This window comes from Oryzias melastigma, linkage group LG13 (assembly GCF_002922805.2).
Source record: "Oryzias melastigma strain HK-1 linkage group LG13, ASM292280v2, whole genome shotgun sequence".
NCBI classification, from domain to species: Eukaryota; Metazoa; Chordata; class Actinopteri; order Beloniformes; family Adrianichthyidae; genus Oryzias; species Oryzias melastigma.
In genome coordinates, this window is record NC_050524.1 from 23,321,567 (window position 1) to 23,339,102 (window position 17,536).

Sequence of the window (17,536 nt, forward strand, 5' to 3'; positions counted from 1 at the left end):
TCGCAAAGACTTTGGGGACATTTCTAAGGCACTTGACTTGTACTTGTAGATTTGGATAGTACTACAAAATGGCGAACGCACTAAATAGTTCACTATATAGGGAATAGGGATGGAATTCGGACGTAGCTACTGATGACGGGAAGGGGGGATGGGCTTACTCTGTACAACAGTCCCGCCAATAATTCAGAGGGGAATTTCTAATGAACTACTGCAGAAACTATACATTTTTTTTTTATTTAGGCTAAAAACAGCATACCGGTAATCAGAATTAAAAGCCCACTGGTAACACTTTGAACCTAGATAAAAAAAAAAATTGGAGAGAGACTTTAATCTTACTCATTTAAATGCTTTTTTTTACCTCAAAAATATATATTTTTACATTTTTGATATTTTTTGGAACAATAAAGTGCAAATCAGGCCAAGAATGTTTCCCTGACAGAGTTTTAGTAAACCAAAAACTCTAAAGGCATGCTTTATCCTCTGTGAATGTGTTGACCGTCAGATACAGTCCTGTGAAGATCACGAGACTACAGGCTCCTGTATTATAAAGAGATATAATATAATCAAAATTAATATAATCAAAATATACTATAATCAATCGAGAGGAGCCAGTTGAGGTGGCTTGGGCATCTGGTCCGGATGCCTCCTGGACGCCTCCCTGGAGAGGTGTTCCGGGCATGTCCCACTGGGCAGGGGCCCCGGGGAAGACTCAGGACACGCTGGAGAGACTATGTCTCTCGGCTGGCCTGGGAACGCCTCGGGGTCCCCCCAGAGGAGCTGGAGGAAGTGGCCGGGGAGAGGGAAGTCTGGGCATCATTGCTTAGACTGCTGCCCCCGTGACCCGGTCCTGGATAAAGCGGAAGAAGATGGATGGATGGATGGAAAATTAGATGAATAAATGATAAAGATTAGGGATGAATTTAGCCAGCCCCACTTTTGGATGCAGGTAGAACATCGGGGGGATAGTTTGGGGTGTCATACCCCTCTGAGCCCCTAGAATGTTTGGAAAAACATGCTATTATCAATTCATCTATCCATATATATGTCTTCTCATTTATTCTTCTTGACTTGACTCTACCCTCTGAATGTACCGGGCTTGGGACAGGCACAAGCAAGACACTGGTTTATGCCCAGTTGAGATGGCATTTATCCTTTTTTTTTAATTCTGTCTGTCCAACTATTTGTCCTTATTATGTAATTTTTATTTCTTTAGGTAATAGTGGATTTTTGTGAGCTATCATGTTTGGGGGGAACAGTCACGTCATTTAGGGGGGCACTGTGTCCATCCCCTTGCCCATGTCCATGTTCAGCCATGATATAAACTCGTAAAATGTCGCAGAAATAGGTCAAACTATAACAAATAAACCACAATAGTCATATAAAAATGAATATGTTACAACAGAAAACGAATAAAAACCTAGTTTTTCTTAAATACTGACTTGATATATCTGACATATCAAGCGATTAACAGCTATTCTGACAGGTGAAACTTAAATCACACTACTACTACCTACTGACAGTCAAAAAAAAACCACGTCAGCTTTCTATCGTATTTTGCAGTATAATGTTTTTAAGTTTTTATTTGTAATGCTGCGATTCATCTGTCGCACCACACATTTTTGTCTCACCGTCTTAGAAAGTAGAATGGAATTTGGAAACATCTGGAAATCTTGTCCCAAGGCTCGTCACAGTTTATGTGGAAGAATGCGGGAATGAACTTTTCAGAAGGCCTCCATTTCCCCGCTGCTCCAGGAGAAGGAGATAACCAACAAACTGCTGAAGATCAGGGAAATAGTTTTGAGACAAACTTTGAATGGCTGCTTAAATCATTCTGTTTGGCATGTGGTTCTTTAGTAAATGACCATGTTTCTACAGTTGTTTGACGTGACACTGCAGTGTCACAGGTACTGGGATGGAATTGAGCACACAGAGATGAAGACAAAGAGCCTGTACTATCAATATTTTTTATTTAAATATTTTTACATGTTTTTTTTCCATACTTTACACACAAAGTGAGCCATCTTGGTGTGATTTATTCAAAAGTTTAAACATATTATTGGTCCTTAAGAGGAAAATTTCAAATATCAAAGTATTAAAGAAAATATCCAAAGACTCTACCTAAAAAAAGTGCAACATATCAGGTCCAGGTAAGTGAGCTGGAGGGTCAGAAATGTGACAGACATGACTTTGCTCTTAAAGTGAAGGTTTATCTGACATAGCAGATTCTCGTATAATATTGCACAGCATTGAAAAAACACCACACGTCAGTGGTTCTGTTTTACATGCATAGACAATGAAAAAAGGAAAAAAAAGGTTTTATTAGAATTTGTTATTATATCCAAAAAACAAAAACGCTGGTGCTTTGTCCCAATCCCCTCACTACTTAACCCATAAAAGACTATATTGTGTAGGGATATCCAGTGCCCTGGATTTAAGCACAGTTCGGACACATGCTCACTACTTTATCAATCCCTAAATATGCCGATCCTAAACTCTTTATATCACTATAAATCACTAAATCTCTTAAAAATCCTTGCTTTGGAACAATTACGCCAAGCGCAGTGAAAGATTTGTGAGACTGCTTCTTCTTCAGGAGCAAATACTGATACACTCACCTACAGTGCCCTCTAGTGCTTGTTGCTTTTTAAAAAATCCTACATAAGTCACACCCCAGCCAAACAAGGTAAAAACCACGCACTGGTTTTTCGCAAAGACTTCTGAGAAATTTTCAGGGCACTGAATATTGGAATTGTAGATTTGGACACCCCGAAAAATGTGCACTAAGTAGTGAGGGAATTCGGACAAAGCCTGGGTGTCTGAGTTTAAGAAGAAATTTTTGACTGTTTATGTGTTTGACCCTCATATTAAAGTTTAATTTGTTTCCAAACCACATGAGAGATCCGTCTGTACATTTAAAACAGAGGCTCCTCTTTGCACACCCATTTGTCTGACTTTAGCAGGGCAGCGGGTGTCGCTTCAGCATCGCACATTCTGAGCATCTTGTTGGACTTGTCATGGTCACCGTGGCTGTTTTTTCTGGGTCGCACCGGGAGGTTGTTGTTGGTCTCACCGTCTCTGTCAGAGGCTTGCCTTTTTGACAGCAGATGCACAGAGTGCTGCTCGTCTATCCACTTTTTGGCCACTTTATGTTTGACCTTTGTTGAGGTGAGGGAAAACATGGAATCGGGGTACAGTGATGCTGACTTTCTAATGCCGGGGTACGACACATCTTGGTAGGGGGTCGAAGGCGAGAGGTCTGTAGAGTCCTCTCTTTTAGGCGTACTTTTGCTAGAAGAGAAGTTCTCTCCTTCCATGCTTTCACTTTTTATTTCATTGTCCCCCTGATTATCACAGTCCTCCGTTTTGATGGCATCTTGCTCACTCTCCTCACCTTCATGTGCCGAGAATTTGGAACAAGGTGTGCAAGCGTTAAACCCGTAGGCCTCATTTGTCTCCTGGTGTTTTTTCTCGTGGCTCCTCTTAGTGGCAAGGTAAAGAAACCGCTGAGGACAGAAGGAGCAGCGGTATTTCTTCTCCGGGTTGGGACTTCGAGGTGTATTACCAAAGCAGGAACCGTCTTCCATGCAGCTGTTGCAGATGTAATCAGCGGCCGCCGGCGCCTCACCTGGAGGACCTTGCTTACCACAGGTCTTGCAGAAATATGGGTGGGAGCCAATCACATGAGCCTTCAGACCGGTCTCTGTGATAAAAGAGCTGTCGCATACATCACAGGTGTAGGTGGCTCTGGGGCTGCTGTTGGTACTTGGGTTTTGTTTGGGCCCTGTGCTCGTCCGGTCGAGGTGAGCCTCACTGACAGCCGTTCTGTCCACAGACGATTCTGGATAAAGATGAAACAAAGCTTTTCTGTGTTTGTATCTGAGCTTTTTGATCTTTTTCTTGGCTTTATATGAGTAATACGGACGCCAGAGCTCATCGGCTGTGTCGCAGTCGTTTATGTCTTCGTACACGTTGGGTGCTGTGGCAGAACCATCGGTTCGAAGTCGGAGCCGTGCACTCTCCGATTTTTCTCTTCTCAGAGGACATCGGTTTAGGCTCTGCCCGCCACTTGGATCTCGGATCCTCCTTTTCTTTCTGGGGAATAGCTTAGATCCTTTGATTTGCCGTCGGATGATGGCCTCGTTGCCTATTTTTACCGTAATCTGGCAGAGAGGGAGCGTATTGCTGTCGACCGATGTGCCCTGACATGCAGGTTTGGCGATGTACGTCTCTGTTTTTGCCCCAAAGCGATTCTCCGCGCTTGACTGGAGGATCTCCTTGGTCATGTCCTCAACTCTCTTTGCAGAAGCAGACAGTTCGCCTAATTTTTTAACAGTGCTCATGGAGCTCAAGAATGACACACTATTATTGATGCTCTCCGGGTTCGACGCCATCTGTGAGTCACCTGTGTAATCTGTAGCAAAATTTGAGTTCGGCTCCACGGAAAAGGTGGAATTTCTGCTTTGAAAGGGCTTATCTCTGCTTTCTTCGTTCCTTGGACCACTCTCCAAGTCAATGTTCAGGCTTTGGTCTGCATCAAGGGGCTTGTTGAAGCAGATGCGAGGCATGACCGGGGACACCATCTTTGTTGTTGCCATGAACGTTAAAGGGATTGAACCGGTGTCAGGAAGGCCCACCGTGCCATTATCGTCAAATGGCGATATGAGAGAACTGCTGCTCAGTGAAGATGGGTCACTTCCTTCTAGACTCTCTGAGTACGTCTGACTGTACGTCTTGTACTGTCTTTTTCTGAACTTCATGGGCAGAAGCCTGTAGAGCTTTATGGGGTAAACGCTTCCCTTCAGCCCACCATTGGCTGATTTCTTCTTAACAGCCAGACTTGGATCGATGCCATGAAAGGACTTCTGATGGTTCTTCAGAATGTAGTAAGTCATGAAGGTCTCCAGGCAGAAAATGCACTGGTAGCGCCGCTCACCCGTGTGCCAGATTTCATGCTTCGTTCGGTACTCTGCCAGAGCAAACACTTTATTGCAGTAATGGCATGGGTAAGCCCTCCTCCAGGAGTGCACGTTTTCATGGCGTTTTAGGCTCGACAAGGTGACATAGACGCGTTTGCACACGCTGCAGTTATATTTCCTCTGACTGCTGCTTGGCTTCACTGCCTTTTCACCATGTGTTTGGTACATTTGAATGGACTCTGGAGTGTGGGGGTTGGACAGGCCAGCAGGGGAGAGCGGGGTCACCACGTCTTCTTCTTCTTCGGTTTCTGCGTCATCTGGAAGGCGGTCCGTCTCTTCGGATATTTCCCTGACTTCTCGCTTGGATGGGTCTCTTGCAGCCTTTGGACAGACCTGCTCATGGTTGCGTAGCCGTTTGAGGTGTATGAACTTTCTGTGACAAAATTTGCAAAACAAATGACTTACAAAACGCTTTTTATGCACCTCTGAGTGAAGGATGAGAAGAGCTTTGTTGGAGAATATCTCCGGACAGCGCTCGCAGCTGTAGATCAGAATGCTGTCCTCTGTGTGAGGAGAGAGGGGCGGTGGGCTCAGCTCCTTACGGGGGCTGTCAGCAGCTGCTGGCGCTCCCGAGTTCATTTGCTCCTCCGCCTCTGCCTCTGAATAGAGTGGAGGCGGTGTCAACACGGGGACGGTTGCAGCAGAGTCCGTTAACACAGGTGTTATTGTGTTTGGCGTTTCCACTTCTGCTTCTGCTGGGAACGTACTTTTCCCTAAAACGCCCCTCAGCCTGTGGCGCTTTTTAAGCGGTCCGGCGTTCTTGTAAATGAGGTGCTTTGGCTGCATCACGGATGCCTTCTTGCCATCTGGCTGACTGCTTTCTGTGCCTTCGGTGGATTTGTTTACTGCATACGAGTGCTCTGACAGCGTGTGGGTCGTCTCGCCGGTCCCGTTGGGGCAGGACGTGGAGCTTGTGGGGAGCTGGGTCAAATCTGGAGACTGCCTGTCACTGCTGGCTTCAACCAGAGGGGTGAAAGGGTTGTTGGTGGGGCACACTTCCGTGATAGAAAAGGCATTGGTGATTCGAGGCCCTCTGCTGCTGTCTCCCTCTTCTGCTCTTATAAAGTCCTGCTTTCTTTTTTTGAACATGTTTGTGGATTTGACACAATCGTCCTGCTTCTCTTCTTCTGCGAGCATCTCCAGAAATGGAATGCCCAGTCTTTTGCCGGCGGCCGAGAGACCCCTTCTGTCTTCTGCGCCATCTGAGGCCACCTTTGAGCAGTAAATGAAGTTGAGGATGTTGGCAAACACCTCCGATTTGAGGTCCAAAAGCTCCAGGACTTGGCCAGAGGTCCACGAGTCTGAGGTTGTCAGAGCATTCCTGAAATACCTGCTGCAGGCCGCCAGAATGTTCTTGTGGGCCCGAAACTTGACATCCTCCACCACAATGGTCACGTCACAGAAGAGGCCTTGTGAGCGCTGCTCGTTGAGCTTGCTTAGCACAGCGAGAGGGTGCGTGCTGTCCATCAGGTCCAGATAAATGAGGGGACCGCAGTCATCTGGAAAAAAAAAGAAAAAAAAAACTGTTAATCCAAGTTACTCCAAAACAGATAAAACAATTTTTTATTGAAAGTTCAGTGATGGAAGTCCCGTTTCCTCATTTCTAACACTAGATGGCAGCATAATTCTTACAGTCTGGTCATCAGCTGTTTTGCATTAGGATATTGTAATGAGCAGTTTCTTACAAGAAATACCTTGGCAACATTTTACTCTTGAAAAACTTGGAAATAAAAATGATTTTTTAAACCAAGAAATTGACCATTTTTGTTTTTGCAAAATTATAGACTTTCTGTGAAAACATTTATTTATCTCTGAAATTCAGAAATATTTTAACAAAGAGTTGAGAAATTTTCCACTGACATATAGATCAGGAAAAAGTCACATTTACCCTTATACTTTTTTTGCCAAATTCTGCTCCTTCAAACAATTTAAAAAGTAAAGATGGTCCACAGCTGCAATTTTTTTTGTCTGATTATTTTCCTTGTTGAGTATTTGCTATGCTGTAACATCTCACGAACAGCTCAACCTTATTATCATAAACTATTTCAAGAAAAGAATGCTTCTAGGTTAAGATCAAAGAACTCAAAGTGATAAGGTGGCGCCAAAATATCAAAAAGACAGTTCTGTGTCCATAAGTTTGGTTAGCTCTCAGAGGGTGCGGTGGTAGTATCATGATGAGACAAAAGGCAACGTTTATAACAGGATACATTTCAAACTCACAGTCATAAAGAAAAAACATGAAGGCCGCATTAACTTCCAGGTTTGACAATAACCATACGAGGAAAAGAAAGACATTTAGGCGGCTTCTCGGCATTCATTCCCATCCAATAAATCGATTTTATTTATTCATTTAAATTTGATGTTTAAGAAGATTCATTTTTGGGGAAAATACAGATTTCTTTTCTAGCACCCTGCTCTTGTAGGTTTTGTTTTTTGGAGAAAGGTCAACCCGTTCATCTCTCACGACGTGCAAACTATGAAATGCAACTATTTTCTTCCGAAAAAGGGAATCCTTTCTTTAGTTAGTTTTGCAACAAAATGTATTTGAAGCCTGTTGCTACTAAAAGTGAAAGTACAAAGAATTTGTTTCAACATGTGAAACATATCCGCTTACAAAAACACATAATTTTACAAGCGTTTACACTTTTTCTTCAGGACAACTCCTTAAAGAGTTTTCAAAATAAGAGTTTTTGTTTTAAGTCCTTTGTACATTTGCTTTAAGAAATTAAAAAGAAAAAAAATAAAATAAAATTGTATAAAATATTTTTTTGAGAACAACCTTTATATGCAAATGAAGCCCACATCTGATTTTTTTTCTTTTAAAAGAGAAGGAGACTCACAGCATGTCATAAAAATATCACAGAAATCAAGGATATTTTTTCTTTATCCTTCCTATGCTTTAGCCAAAGTAAGTCAAATAGTTTTATAAAAAAAAACATAAAAATACAGAGATTTGTCACGTTTGAGTCAGAGCAGACTGAAATCTCTCGATTTCAGGTCAGATGTCGGCGTATTGAAATTACATACACGACTGTAAGTCGTTTCATCAGGAGCTCAGCTGATTTTTGATCGGCGGTCTCTGTGAAAGGTCAGTTCCTTTCTTTGGAAGGGGGATTTCACTCAGCGTGATGCTCTGAGCGTGACCCGCTCATATCACTGACATCTGAGTCCACGCCGACTCACTGATGTCTCGGCGCCGGCGGCTGGAAGTCTCACCTCAGTCTAGTGATTCAGCTCACCTGCTCTGTTTAGCTCCACAGTACGGAGGATCTCTTTCTTTTACTGCCCGGCTGAAGGAGGAACGCTGATCTAGAGGTTAAGCTGCGATATTCGTCATTTTGTGAAAGTCTGATTTATTTAACTGTTATTTTGTTTGTTAAATTAAAAGAAATAACTGGCATTCTGAGCCTTTTCAGATTTTTCTTTTGTTCCTGTACGTGTCAGACTTTAGTTAGTCGTTGTTTTACCATAAACGGTCATCCATCGGTGCTTTTAGGATTCTCTGTTTCAAAAAATGTTTCGACTTTTGTTTTTCACTTTTGTGCAACAAATACAAGATGGCCGCCGTTCTGGAGAGCCTCACAGACGGATGAAACAACCGCCCTCCTGCCTCCTGCCTCAGACAGGCCTCCGTTGTCATGGCAACATGCTATGGCGCAGCACTTATTGGGATTCAGCCGGATGGCGATCGAGAGGCTTCCCTCGCCCTCACATGCACGCTGACCTGGATGAGGGGAACCTGCATCCGTCGGGCCTCACCTTTGTCTTCAACTTAACCTCTGTTTTTCTGCAGACAAAAAAAAAAAAAAAAGCACTTTTTCATCAGAACGGTGTCATCGAAAATGCGGGTGGATTTCAAAGAGTTTGATTCTCTTCTAGCTGTTTTTTAACTGATTCATTTTGTGTCCGTTTTTACAGACGACACAAGCGGAAATTCTGATTTTGTCGCTGTAGCCTTTGAGGCCGCCACACCTCCACCCAGGTTACCATCAAAAGTCAAAGTAAATAATATTCTTTTAGTGAAAAGTCAAAATCCCCACAGGCGAAACCACAAACTGAGAAATGACAGTGCAGCTCACAGAGATACAAACAAAGAGCGAACTGTCAGTAGTCTGTACGCAGCTCTGCAAGCCAGACTTCCGCAGAACTACTCACAAATTGAGTGTAAACATGCAAAACATACCTTAGTCAATCAGAAAAGTGAGAGGCGGCGAGCAGGAAGCCGTGTTCGTGCAGAATTCTCTACAGCCTCATGTTTAGTCAGCTTCACGTTTTAAAAACAGTTTAAGGAGAGGAAAGCGAAAGTATTTTTTCCCTATGATGGTGTCTGAACAGCGGTGTTGTCAGAAGCAGAGCTTTTTCTGACGTCTTTCTTCCTCTCCCTCCCCTCTCAGCGTGCAGATGACTCCAGCATCTACGTCCTTCGCCTGCATCCGTGCAGCCAATGTCCTGATGGAGCTGCCTTCCCCCGGCTGTGCCTCTTCCACGGGGATAACTCGCAGTTCACGCCGCTAAAGTGGAGGTAGAAGCAAGGCTCATGAATGCGTTGGTTCAGGAGCCTCTGAGCAGGAAATGGCAACTTTTTGTAAGCTGGGTGGAGGACCGTAGGGAGAGCCGAGGGTTGCAGGACGCCACATCAGCTCCGCTGTGGACTCCACGGCTGCATTCTGGTCAGGAGTCTTCAGCGATTCCAGTGCATGTGGACCAGAGCAGGGCGATCATTTAGCAACGTTCAGGAGCCTGCAGCCCTCTCAGGACGAGCATGCATCCTCCACACAAAAACAACACAGTCTGCTTCCAGCTCGCGCGCACTGCTTCTGCCTGTGCAGCCGCACCGACGCTGCCCTCCATGCTTATTCAGTCAGAGTGGTTAGATAACGTGGAAGCAGACGAGAGGCGTCCCTGCTGCACTGCGAAGCCACACGGCATGCAGGACAGATGTTCGGACGGCCGCGTTTTTTTTTTTTTTTTTTTTTTTTTTTTTTTCTGGCGGGGAAACCAAAGTGAGCCGCGCTCTCAGCAGGGATTCAGAGGTGTACCAACGTAGAGGCTGCTGCTGATTGATGCAAAAACAGCAGATGCGTCAGCACTGCAGACGGGGGGGAGGGGAGGAAGCTAAACGCTCCGTAGCCTCCGAGGACAGAAGCAACTGTTTCCTTTACAGAAACGACTGCAGACGATTTTTACCCAAACTCACAAACTACACCGCAAACACTGGATCTGAAGAAAGTAAAAAAAAAAATAAAGTCTTATTCTCTGTCTTGCAAGAAAAATAATCTAATTAATAAAGTTGCACATTAACAACGCTTATTTAAACTACTTATTTTTAGAGGCCAGTTTTTGCTAAAAGAGGTAGCCTAAAAATAGAAAAATCACACTAAAAAAGCATAAAGTCATCTGTTTATGCAGCTATTTTTACTAGCAAGAAATCCTATGATAAGACATAAAAATCTAGAAACAAGAAATTCCTCACTAGCATTAAAAAAGGGAAGAATAAGCTAAGAACAATTTAACTCTTGGATAAAATGACTTCAAATTCAATATTATACAGCCCAATAAGTATCATTTTTTTCTTTTTTTGTTTTTATGAACCAATTTGTAGTTTATTTTGATTAAACTGACAAAATAGTGTATTACGTGGGAATGACTCATTTTAGAGCAACATGAAAATAAAATGAGAAAATGAGTTTTGTACAAGTTCTTAATAATTCCTCATAAAAACTGAAAGGAGGTTATGTCCAAATGCCTTCCCTATTTACTATATCACGTGTCAAAGTCAAGACCCAGGGGCCGGATCCGGCCCTCCAGATCATTTTATTTTATTGTCATTAATGACTCGATGTTGTCTTGTCCTCATTTCTAACTTAATTCCGACAAAATATATTTTTATGGAGAGTAAAATATTGACAGTTATTTAATGTTTTAAGTTGATTTATTTTGGAATTATATTCCTGCATTTTTATTATTCATAATTATGTTAAAAAGTATGATTTGAAAGTTTTCAAAATTGGCATTCTGCTAGCTTTTTGGACTATTTTGGAATTTGCTAAGATTTTTCTTGGCTTGGAGTTTAGCTAATAATTCAGCTACATGCTAGCTGTTTTGGCTAATTGGGGCTTTTTTTTAGTTTTTTAGGCTGTTTTAGAGTTAAGCCACATTAATATTTCAGCTACATGCTAGCTGTTTCGGCTAATTTAGGAATTTTAAAAAGTTTTTTGAATGTTTTGGAGATAGGCTAATATTTACAAGCTTGTTTTTTGCCTAATATAGGCTTTTTTCAGTTTTTAGGATTTTTTGAAGTTTAGCTACTTTTTCAGCTACATGCTAGCTGTTTTGGCTAACCCAAGTTTTTTTTTTGTTCCAGTAATTTCAGCTATCAACTTCAGCCTTTTCAGCTATCAGCCTCAGTGTTTTCATTTATCAGCGTCAGTGTTTTTAGCATTTAATTTCTGCATCTTCAGCTATCAGTGCTAGCATCTTCAGTGGTCAAATTTAGCTTAAAGCATTCACACTAGCATAATCACAGGTAATGCTATATATCTAGTTCAAGTTCAAGTTTTCACCAGTGTCCTTTCATAACATCAATAATATGCAGCCTCTGCATTTTTTAAAAAACTATCCGTGAAATTTCTTGATTGTGATGAGCTAAATGACGTTTGAAGCCTTTGTAAAGCTGTCACAACATGGTCATGTGACTTCTTTCTATAAAATGTCAAAATAAAAACACACTGACAGACTGATTGCTTCCAGGAAAAGAGGAATTGGCATATGTTTTCATTAAATATAAAACAGCTGTGTTATCCTAATGTGTCATGAAACTGTTGCTGTTTTCACAGAGTTTAGTGTCAATAGGGACTACTGGATAAGACATGCTAACCACAACAAGCTAACTAGCAACGAATGATGCGAAAAACTGACCCTAATTTTAGTAAAAATGTATTTGTTTTCTCTGTAGAAAAGTGACAATTATCCCACTGCAATAAAAGGTTCATTAAATTGTTCAATTATGTTAAATGTTAATAAAATAGTTGACAGACGGTTGACTCTCGAACAGTTTCATCTCACCAAATCTGGCCCTCTTTGCAAAACGTTTGGACGTCCCGTGATAAGGTTAAAACAACTTAAAGCTGGTAAAATATTTTAATTTTTTAACAATTTTGCAATTTTTGTATAGTTTGTAAAAAAAAAAAGAAAATCTTATATCTGATTCATTGTGAGCCTTTTATTGTTTGCTTGCTGGTTCAGCTGCTTGTCTATAAAAGACAAAAACTGACCCGATAACAACGTTAAAGTTTGTTCCAAACAAAATCACTGGCATCCAAAAGCAAAAAACATATTTTTTAGCACGAAGACATCCTGTTCTCTAGTTTTTTTTTTTCTTTTATGTTGCCCTCAGGCTGTTGTTTTGTTTTAACAGCAAGGAAAACTAACAGGTAAATAGCATGTTTTATTCCAAATTAAAGATGTTTTATGCTGTAAAACTCTTAAATCAGAATTGACAGTTGTTTTATAACTTTTTTCGTTTCTGTTGTGATTTTAAGCCCCACTCTGAGCATTTTCAGCGGTCTTTTAGTCACAAAATATTTACAAAAGATCACATGTATGATTTTTTTATAACAGCATTTTATCGTCTGCTCTTGATCCACAGAGATTTGAATAAAAAATACTCAGAAATGCAGTTTTAGGCTTAGTTTTCCATATAAATGTCCTTCATCATTAGAAGGATGCCAAAAGAGCAAGTTAAATACACATTTTTCAGTGGAGAGCGTCTGTCACTAAATCCAGAATTCAAAGATTTAAGCGGACGGCGGCAATCTATAAAGCAAAAAGCGTTTTTTTTTTTTTTAATAGTTCTATCTCCTGTTCTTGGAGCATTTAAGTTTTTAGTTTGAACAAAAATAAGTTCATGAGGTTACATTTCTTTACAATACTCCCCTAAATAAAAACTCAAAGAACACATCTTTACAATAATGCATAACAATTTCTATGGTGAATTTATTTATTTATTTATTTTCTGTTTTCATAAAAAGTGGATGCATCGAGAGCGAAACAGCAGCTGCACAAAATTAAAAAAAAATGAAACGAAATGAGTCAAAGGTAAATATTTAGCATCAAGGGGGATTCCGTCAAAGATGGCAGCAGACCTCTAAGGTCTGTTTCATCTGAACCATCAAAGGATCAGACATTTAAAAGTGCTTCATTCTAGAATAAAACTTCAACTCCTTTCATGTTTCTGCACAAAACTTCTGTTTGCTTCAAATAACTGAGCTGTAAACACATCAACAAATGTGCTCAAATTCTGCAGCAACACTCAAAATAAGTATCTTTGAATAAATAGGTCAAAATCTGAATGTTTGAATGTTAATTTGCAGTTTATGCATATTTTCTGATAGTTATTAAAGCTTTTTTTTTCAGAAGAATTTGAAGTAAGTTTCAGTATTTACCCTTTCAATGGCGCTTTTGTCCTGTCCAGGTAGTCTGCAGACACCTCTCTGACTGGACACACGCCTCTTCCTTTATGAGATCAAATTGTGAGTCAGCGAAGGCCTCATCAGAACGGCCGCAGATGCTTTCCTGTTTGCTAGGAAATGACTTATCCTGCTTTGACTGAAAGCTCGACTTTCCCGTCAGCAGCAGCAAACGCCATCTGTTTTCTCACATTTATCGATATAAATTCTTATGAATGTATTTGTTCCCAGATCGGTCATGTGACCACTAATGTATGGAAACCATAAAAGCAGCACATGTTAAGTCTGCACAGGAAAAAAGAGATTGTCGAGCAGCCACTCGTGCAGACGGACAGAGAAGAAGCCGACTGCAGAGAGCAGCCAGGAGCCTCTGAGACTCCTTTTCTAAGATTTCTGAGGTGATTCTATCTGTGGACAGGAAGGATCTGAACACTCAATACAACTTACAAAGTCAACGTTTGATTTTTAAGAGTTTTGTTTCACATATTTTTTAGATTTTTCCAGTTTAAACTGCATTTTCTGGTTTTGGGAATCCCTTAAAATAATTTCACCTCTAAAAACATGACAGTTTAACTGTTTTTAACTTGTGATATTCTATGTTTGTGTAATTTAAAACAAAAAAAAACTGTCCTTTTATCATGATTACACTGTTTTTAGTCAAAATTTTAAAAACCTGTCTTGTTTTCTAGGACATAGTTTCTGCAGAGCGGCAGGAGTTCTTTAGAGATTCACCTCTGGGCTGTGGGCGTATAATAAGCTCCCCTCACTTCCCATCATCCATCTTCTTACATACTTTACTGCCTACAAGGAGCTTGTGGCTCGCCCGACTTATTTTTCTAAGTCACAAATACAATCTTTTTACAAGAGCAATTTTACATCAGCTCCTGATTTAAAAAAAAAAGGACTAAAGAAATACTCATAAATTCTATTTTAATCCTAATTTTCTTTATACATCTCCTCCATCGTGAGAAAAATGCCACAAGAACATGCTAAAAACACCATTTCCATCATAGTAGGTCTTTAAAGTCCTTTAAATCAATTAAATAATAATTGACACTGCCATGGATCATTGACCTGTTCACGTTGAACCCCATTTTCTCCCTAAAAGCAGCTAGGATAGGCTCCAGCAACCTCTGCACATCAAAAACCGGATTTAAGATGAATGATCATAACATTTATGTCACAACGTGGACGTTTGCAGCACCAGAAGACGAGGTAAACAGGCCTCAGTGATCTCCTGTGATCTCTGCTGTGGCCTGTGGGGACATTCCTCAATAGGGAGGCAGAATGAGCATGACGAGGCAGAGGAGGCCTCGTCGCCAAGCACACAAACTCTAAGCAGACACACACATACCAAAGTGCCTCTGCGCAGAAGGTCCAGCCAGGCCCGCCTGTGTCGCAGTGGAAATCTCTGGTGTTTGTTCAAGAGAAGTGAGCGGCCATCCGGCTAACGTTCCTCCTCCAGCCTGGATCAGGCCTGTACCTTCCTCCGCTGTCACTGCTGCTGCTGGGCTGTGGTTCTGGGAGACGAGCGCCTTTCCCCCCTGGTGCCAAGTTGCCCTCTGAAGGCTACCGCCATCGCTGCGTCATTCCTGCTGCATCACTGACCCACAAAGAGGTGTTGAGAAGGAGGGGTGGGAAGCGTGTGGAGCAGAAGGACAGGCAGTGAGCGTGGATCTGCATGGCTCCAGCAAACAAGCGGATGGGGCTTCCGTTCTGCCTCAGTATGAGGCCTCGACGCTGCTTTGGTATTCAGGAAGTGGGTCTGGGAGACAGATCCTTTATTGTTACGTAACGAATATTTTTCCTTCCAGACTCAGCTGAGAAGGCGGCGTGAGAGGCTAATAATAGGGCATGGAGCAAAAAGTGATAAGAGTTCTCGGTACTGTCAGATCAGTACAGCTGAGTCAACGAACATTAAGGACAGAGCTATACATACATATATGTGCACGATTTTCTGAGTCAAGTTGAGACATGACATTGTCTTATGACTAAAACAATCCTTTAGTTTGCTTTTTTTCTTATTAATAGTTGTTTCTTGATACATCCAGTTGTCTGCAAATGTAATAAATAAAACAATATAAAATCCATACCTTTGTCTTGTGCTACAGTTGCCTTCTTGCTCAAGTTTCATGTGAAACGTGATATTTGTGGTGGATTTTCTTTATCTTATATCAGTGCATCTGATTCAAGTGCTAAAGTGATATTTAGGCCTGAAAATGTTACAGAACCCAGAGCACTTGCTTTGCACACGGTCCCTCCTCCCATCTTCCCTTGTTCTTTGCTACATTGCTCCCTCTGGTGGCCTGCTGTGGGAACGCAGCAAAATCTCTCAGACAGAAAGCAGAAAAGAAAATATATACAAAAAAAAAAATTATAAATAAAATCATAGCAATAGGTCTTTTGTTTTGCTTTTCTTTAATTTTTGTTTATTAATTTTCGTTTAATTTAATTTTAATAAAATATGTTTATAATAATATTCTCCCAGATGAAGCATAGAAAAAAAGCCTTCCATTCTAAATTTGTAATTATATTAATTGACTATTATTTTTTATGTTCTGTATTTGTTCCTTCTGACTGCAATTACTAAACGTTTGTGTTAAACTGGAAGTTAAGTGCACGTGTTTTACGTTGACTTCCAATGCTGTCCAGCAGAGGGCGTCAGAACAATTCACTGGTAGATGAAGCCGGAAATACGTGAGCTGAATCTGACCCCTTGACCCTGGATGACGTCACCAGAGTGCCAGTGTTTATTTATCTGTTCGATTTGTTTTAGTGCTTTATCATCGAAGAAACAGACACAGACTGAAATCTGAATTCAAGGTTTTATCAAAATGTTTTTGTGTCGCCATTTTCTTATACTTTATGCCAAAAATAAAATAAAATTTTGCACTTATATTTAAAATTAGAAGAAAAAAGATTACCTTGTAAAAATGAGAACAAAAAAAAAAGTTTTAGAGAGGTATTTAAAAAATCAATGTTTACTGTGCGGCTTATTTTTTTATAAACATTTTTTTTAAATTGAGAAGTTTAAATCCGGTCATTAAAAAATTGTAAACAAACCCTCCGGTTGTGTAACTAGAATATTATGGAGGTTTCTGACCCAGAAACAAGTTAAAAACTACTATTTTTTTAGTGAAGGTGTTGCTCTGCATACACTTGCAAATAAAATTCAAATAGTATGTCTTCATCAAGTCTTTGTGTATGTCTTTACTGATGCCATGGTGCATCATGCTGCTTCATATCAATACTTTGAACTGCCTCAAAATAATCTGCTCCTGCATCATCAGTGTTGCAGCTCTGGTTCAAACTGTTTTCAATAGCACCACACCAAGTTCCCCTATTCTTATGTGTTTTTATATTTCTGCTGTAAAATATTCCTTTAAAGACCACAATCATCTCGTATATCTAGGTCAAATTAACAATAAGGTCATTATCCTCTGTATAGCCCGCTTTTCTGTTGTTAGCAACCCTGTTCACAAGTGACAACCTAAACAAATGCACTGTAATTCAAGTATTTCTACAATTTTAAAGAGGAAAGCAATCCCGGGTTTTTCTAAAATGTTAACAAATCAGTAAAGAACTCGCACTTATATTTTCCCTGTGTTGGTGATCTCTTTTTCCCATCAAAAATAAGTTTCAGTTCTCTGTTTATTGATGAAGGAGATGGTGGTTACACTAATATTTGGCCTTTGGCTGAGATGCAGAGAACAAAGACTAGAAAACCCAGAGAGGAGTCAGTGATTGGGTGTAAAGAAAAATAATTATTTAAGGTAAACTTCAGTCTCCCTGCATTTTGAAGGATTTTTCATTATTTGTGACTCAATAATTCTCCATTTTAACACTTTTCTTAGTCTTTAGTAGTAATATGAAATTACTGTTTAGATCTTGAACAATTTTCAGATCTTGCATATTAAGTCAAATTCTTGAGACTTGAATCATTTTAATTAAGAAAAAAGACTGGATCTTGTTTCAAAGGCACAAAAGGAATTGCATGTCAAGTGCTTGCTGCTGTTTCAAAGCAGGCATACAATTATCTAAATATTTTACTATGTGCTTTTTGTGAAGAAGGTAGTGAAGAAAAATATATTC

The 17,536-nt window shown here is 40.5% G+C and overlaps 1 protein-coding gene and 1 long non-coding RNA gene across 6 annotated transcripts in view; one reads left to right on the forward strand and one right to left on the reverse strand.

Annotated features, from left to right (window-relative positions):
- LOC112149196 overlaps nucleotides 1-10,208 on the forward strand; it is a 13,252-nt gene extending 3,044 nt beyond the window's left edge. For both annotated transcript variants that reach the window (XR_002919760.2, XR_004948891.1), the window contains exon 3: nucleotides 9,371-10,208. This is a non-coding gene — a long non-coding RNA (uncharacterized LOC112149196). The remainder of the gene's footprint in view (nucleotides 1-9,370) is intronic.
- Nucleotides 1,947-15,808, reverse strand: zbtb38 (zinc finger and BTB domain containing 38). 4 transcript variants are annotated; one of them, XM_024276739.2, is made up of 3 exons: nucleotides 15,538-15,808; nucleotides 14,799-15,047; nucleotides 1,947-6,475 (listed from the first exon to the last, which is right to left on the reverse strand). In XM_024276739.2, exon 3 carries the CDS (start codon nucleotides 6,441-6,443, stop codon nucleotides 2,913-2,915), a length of 3,531 nt encoding a protein of 1,176 aa, XP_024132507.1. In that variant the 5' UTR covers nucleotides 6,444-6,475; nucleotides 14,799-15,047; nucleotides 15,538-15,808; the 3' UTR covers nucleotides 1,947-2,912. The 4 variants fall into 4 exon arrangements, with proteins under 4 accessions (XP_024132507.1, XP_024132505.1, XP_024132506.1 ...); XM_024276737.2 differs by lacking the exons at nucleotides 14,799-15,047; nucleotides 15,538-15,808 and adding exons at nucleotides 8,736-8,763; nucleotides 9,160-9,373; XM_024276738.2 differs by lacking the exons at nucleotides 14,799-15,047; nucleotides 15,538-15,808 and adding exons at nucleotides 8,701-8,763; nucleotides 9,160-9,373.
- Nucleotides 15,809-17,536: the final 1,728 nt, after the last annotated feature.

Excerpts from the sequence above, each read along its gene's own strand:
- zbtb38 (XM_024276739.2), bottom strand. The coding sequence starts at position 6,443 with ATGGACAGCACGCACCCTCTCGCTGTGCTAAGCAAGCTCAACGAGCAG.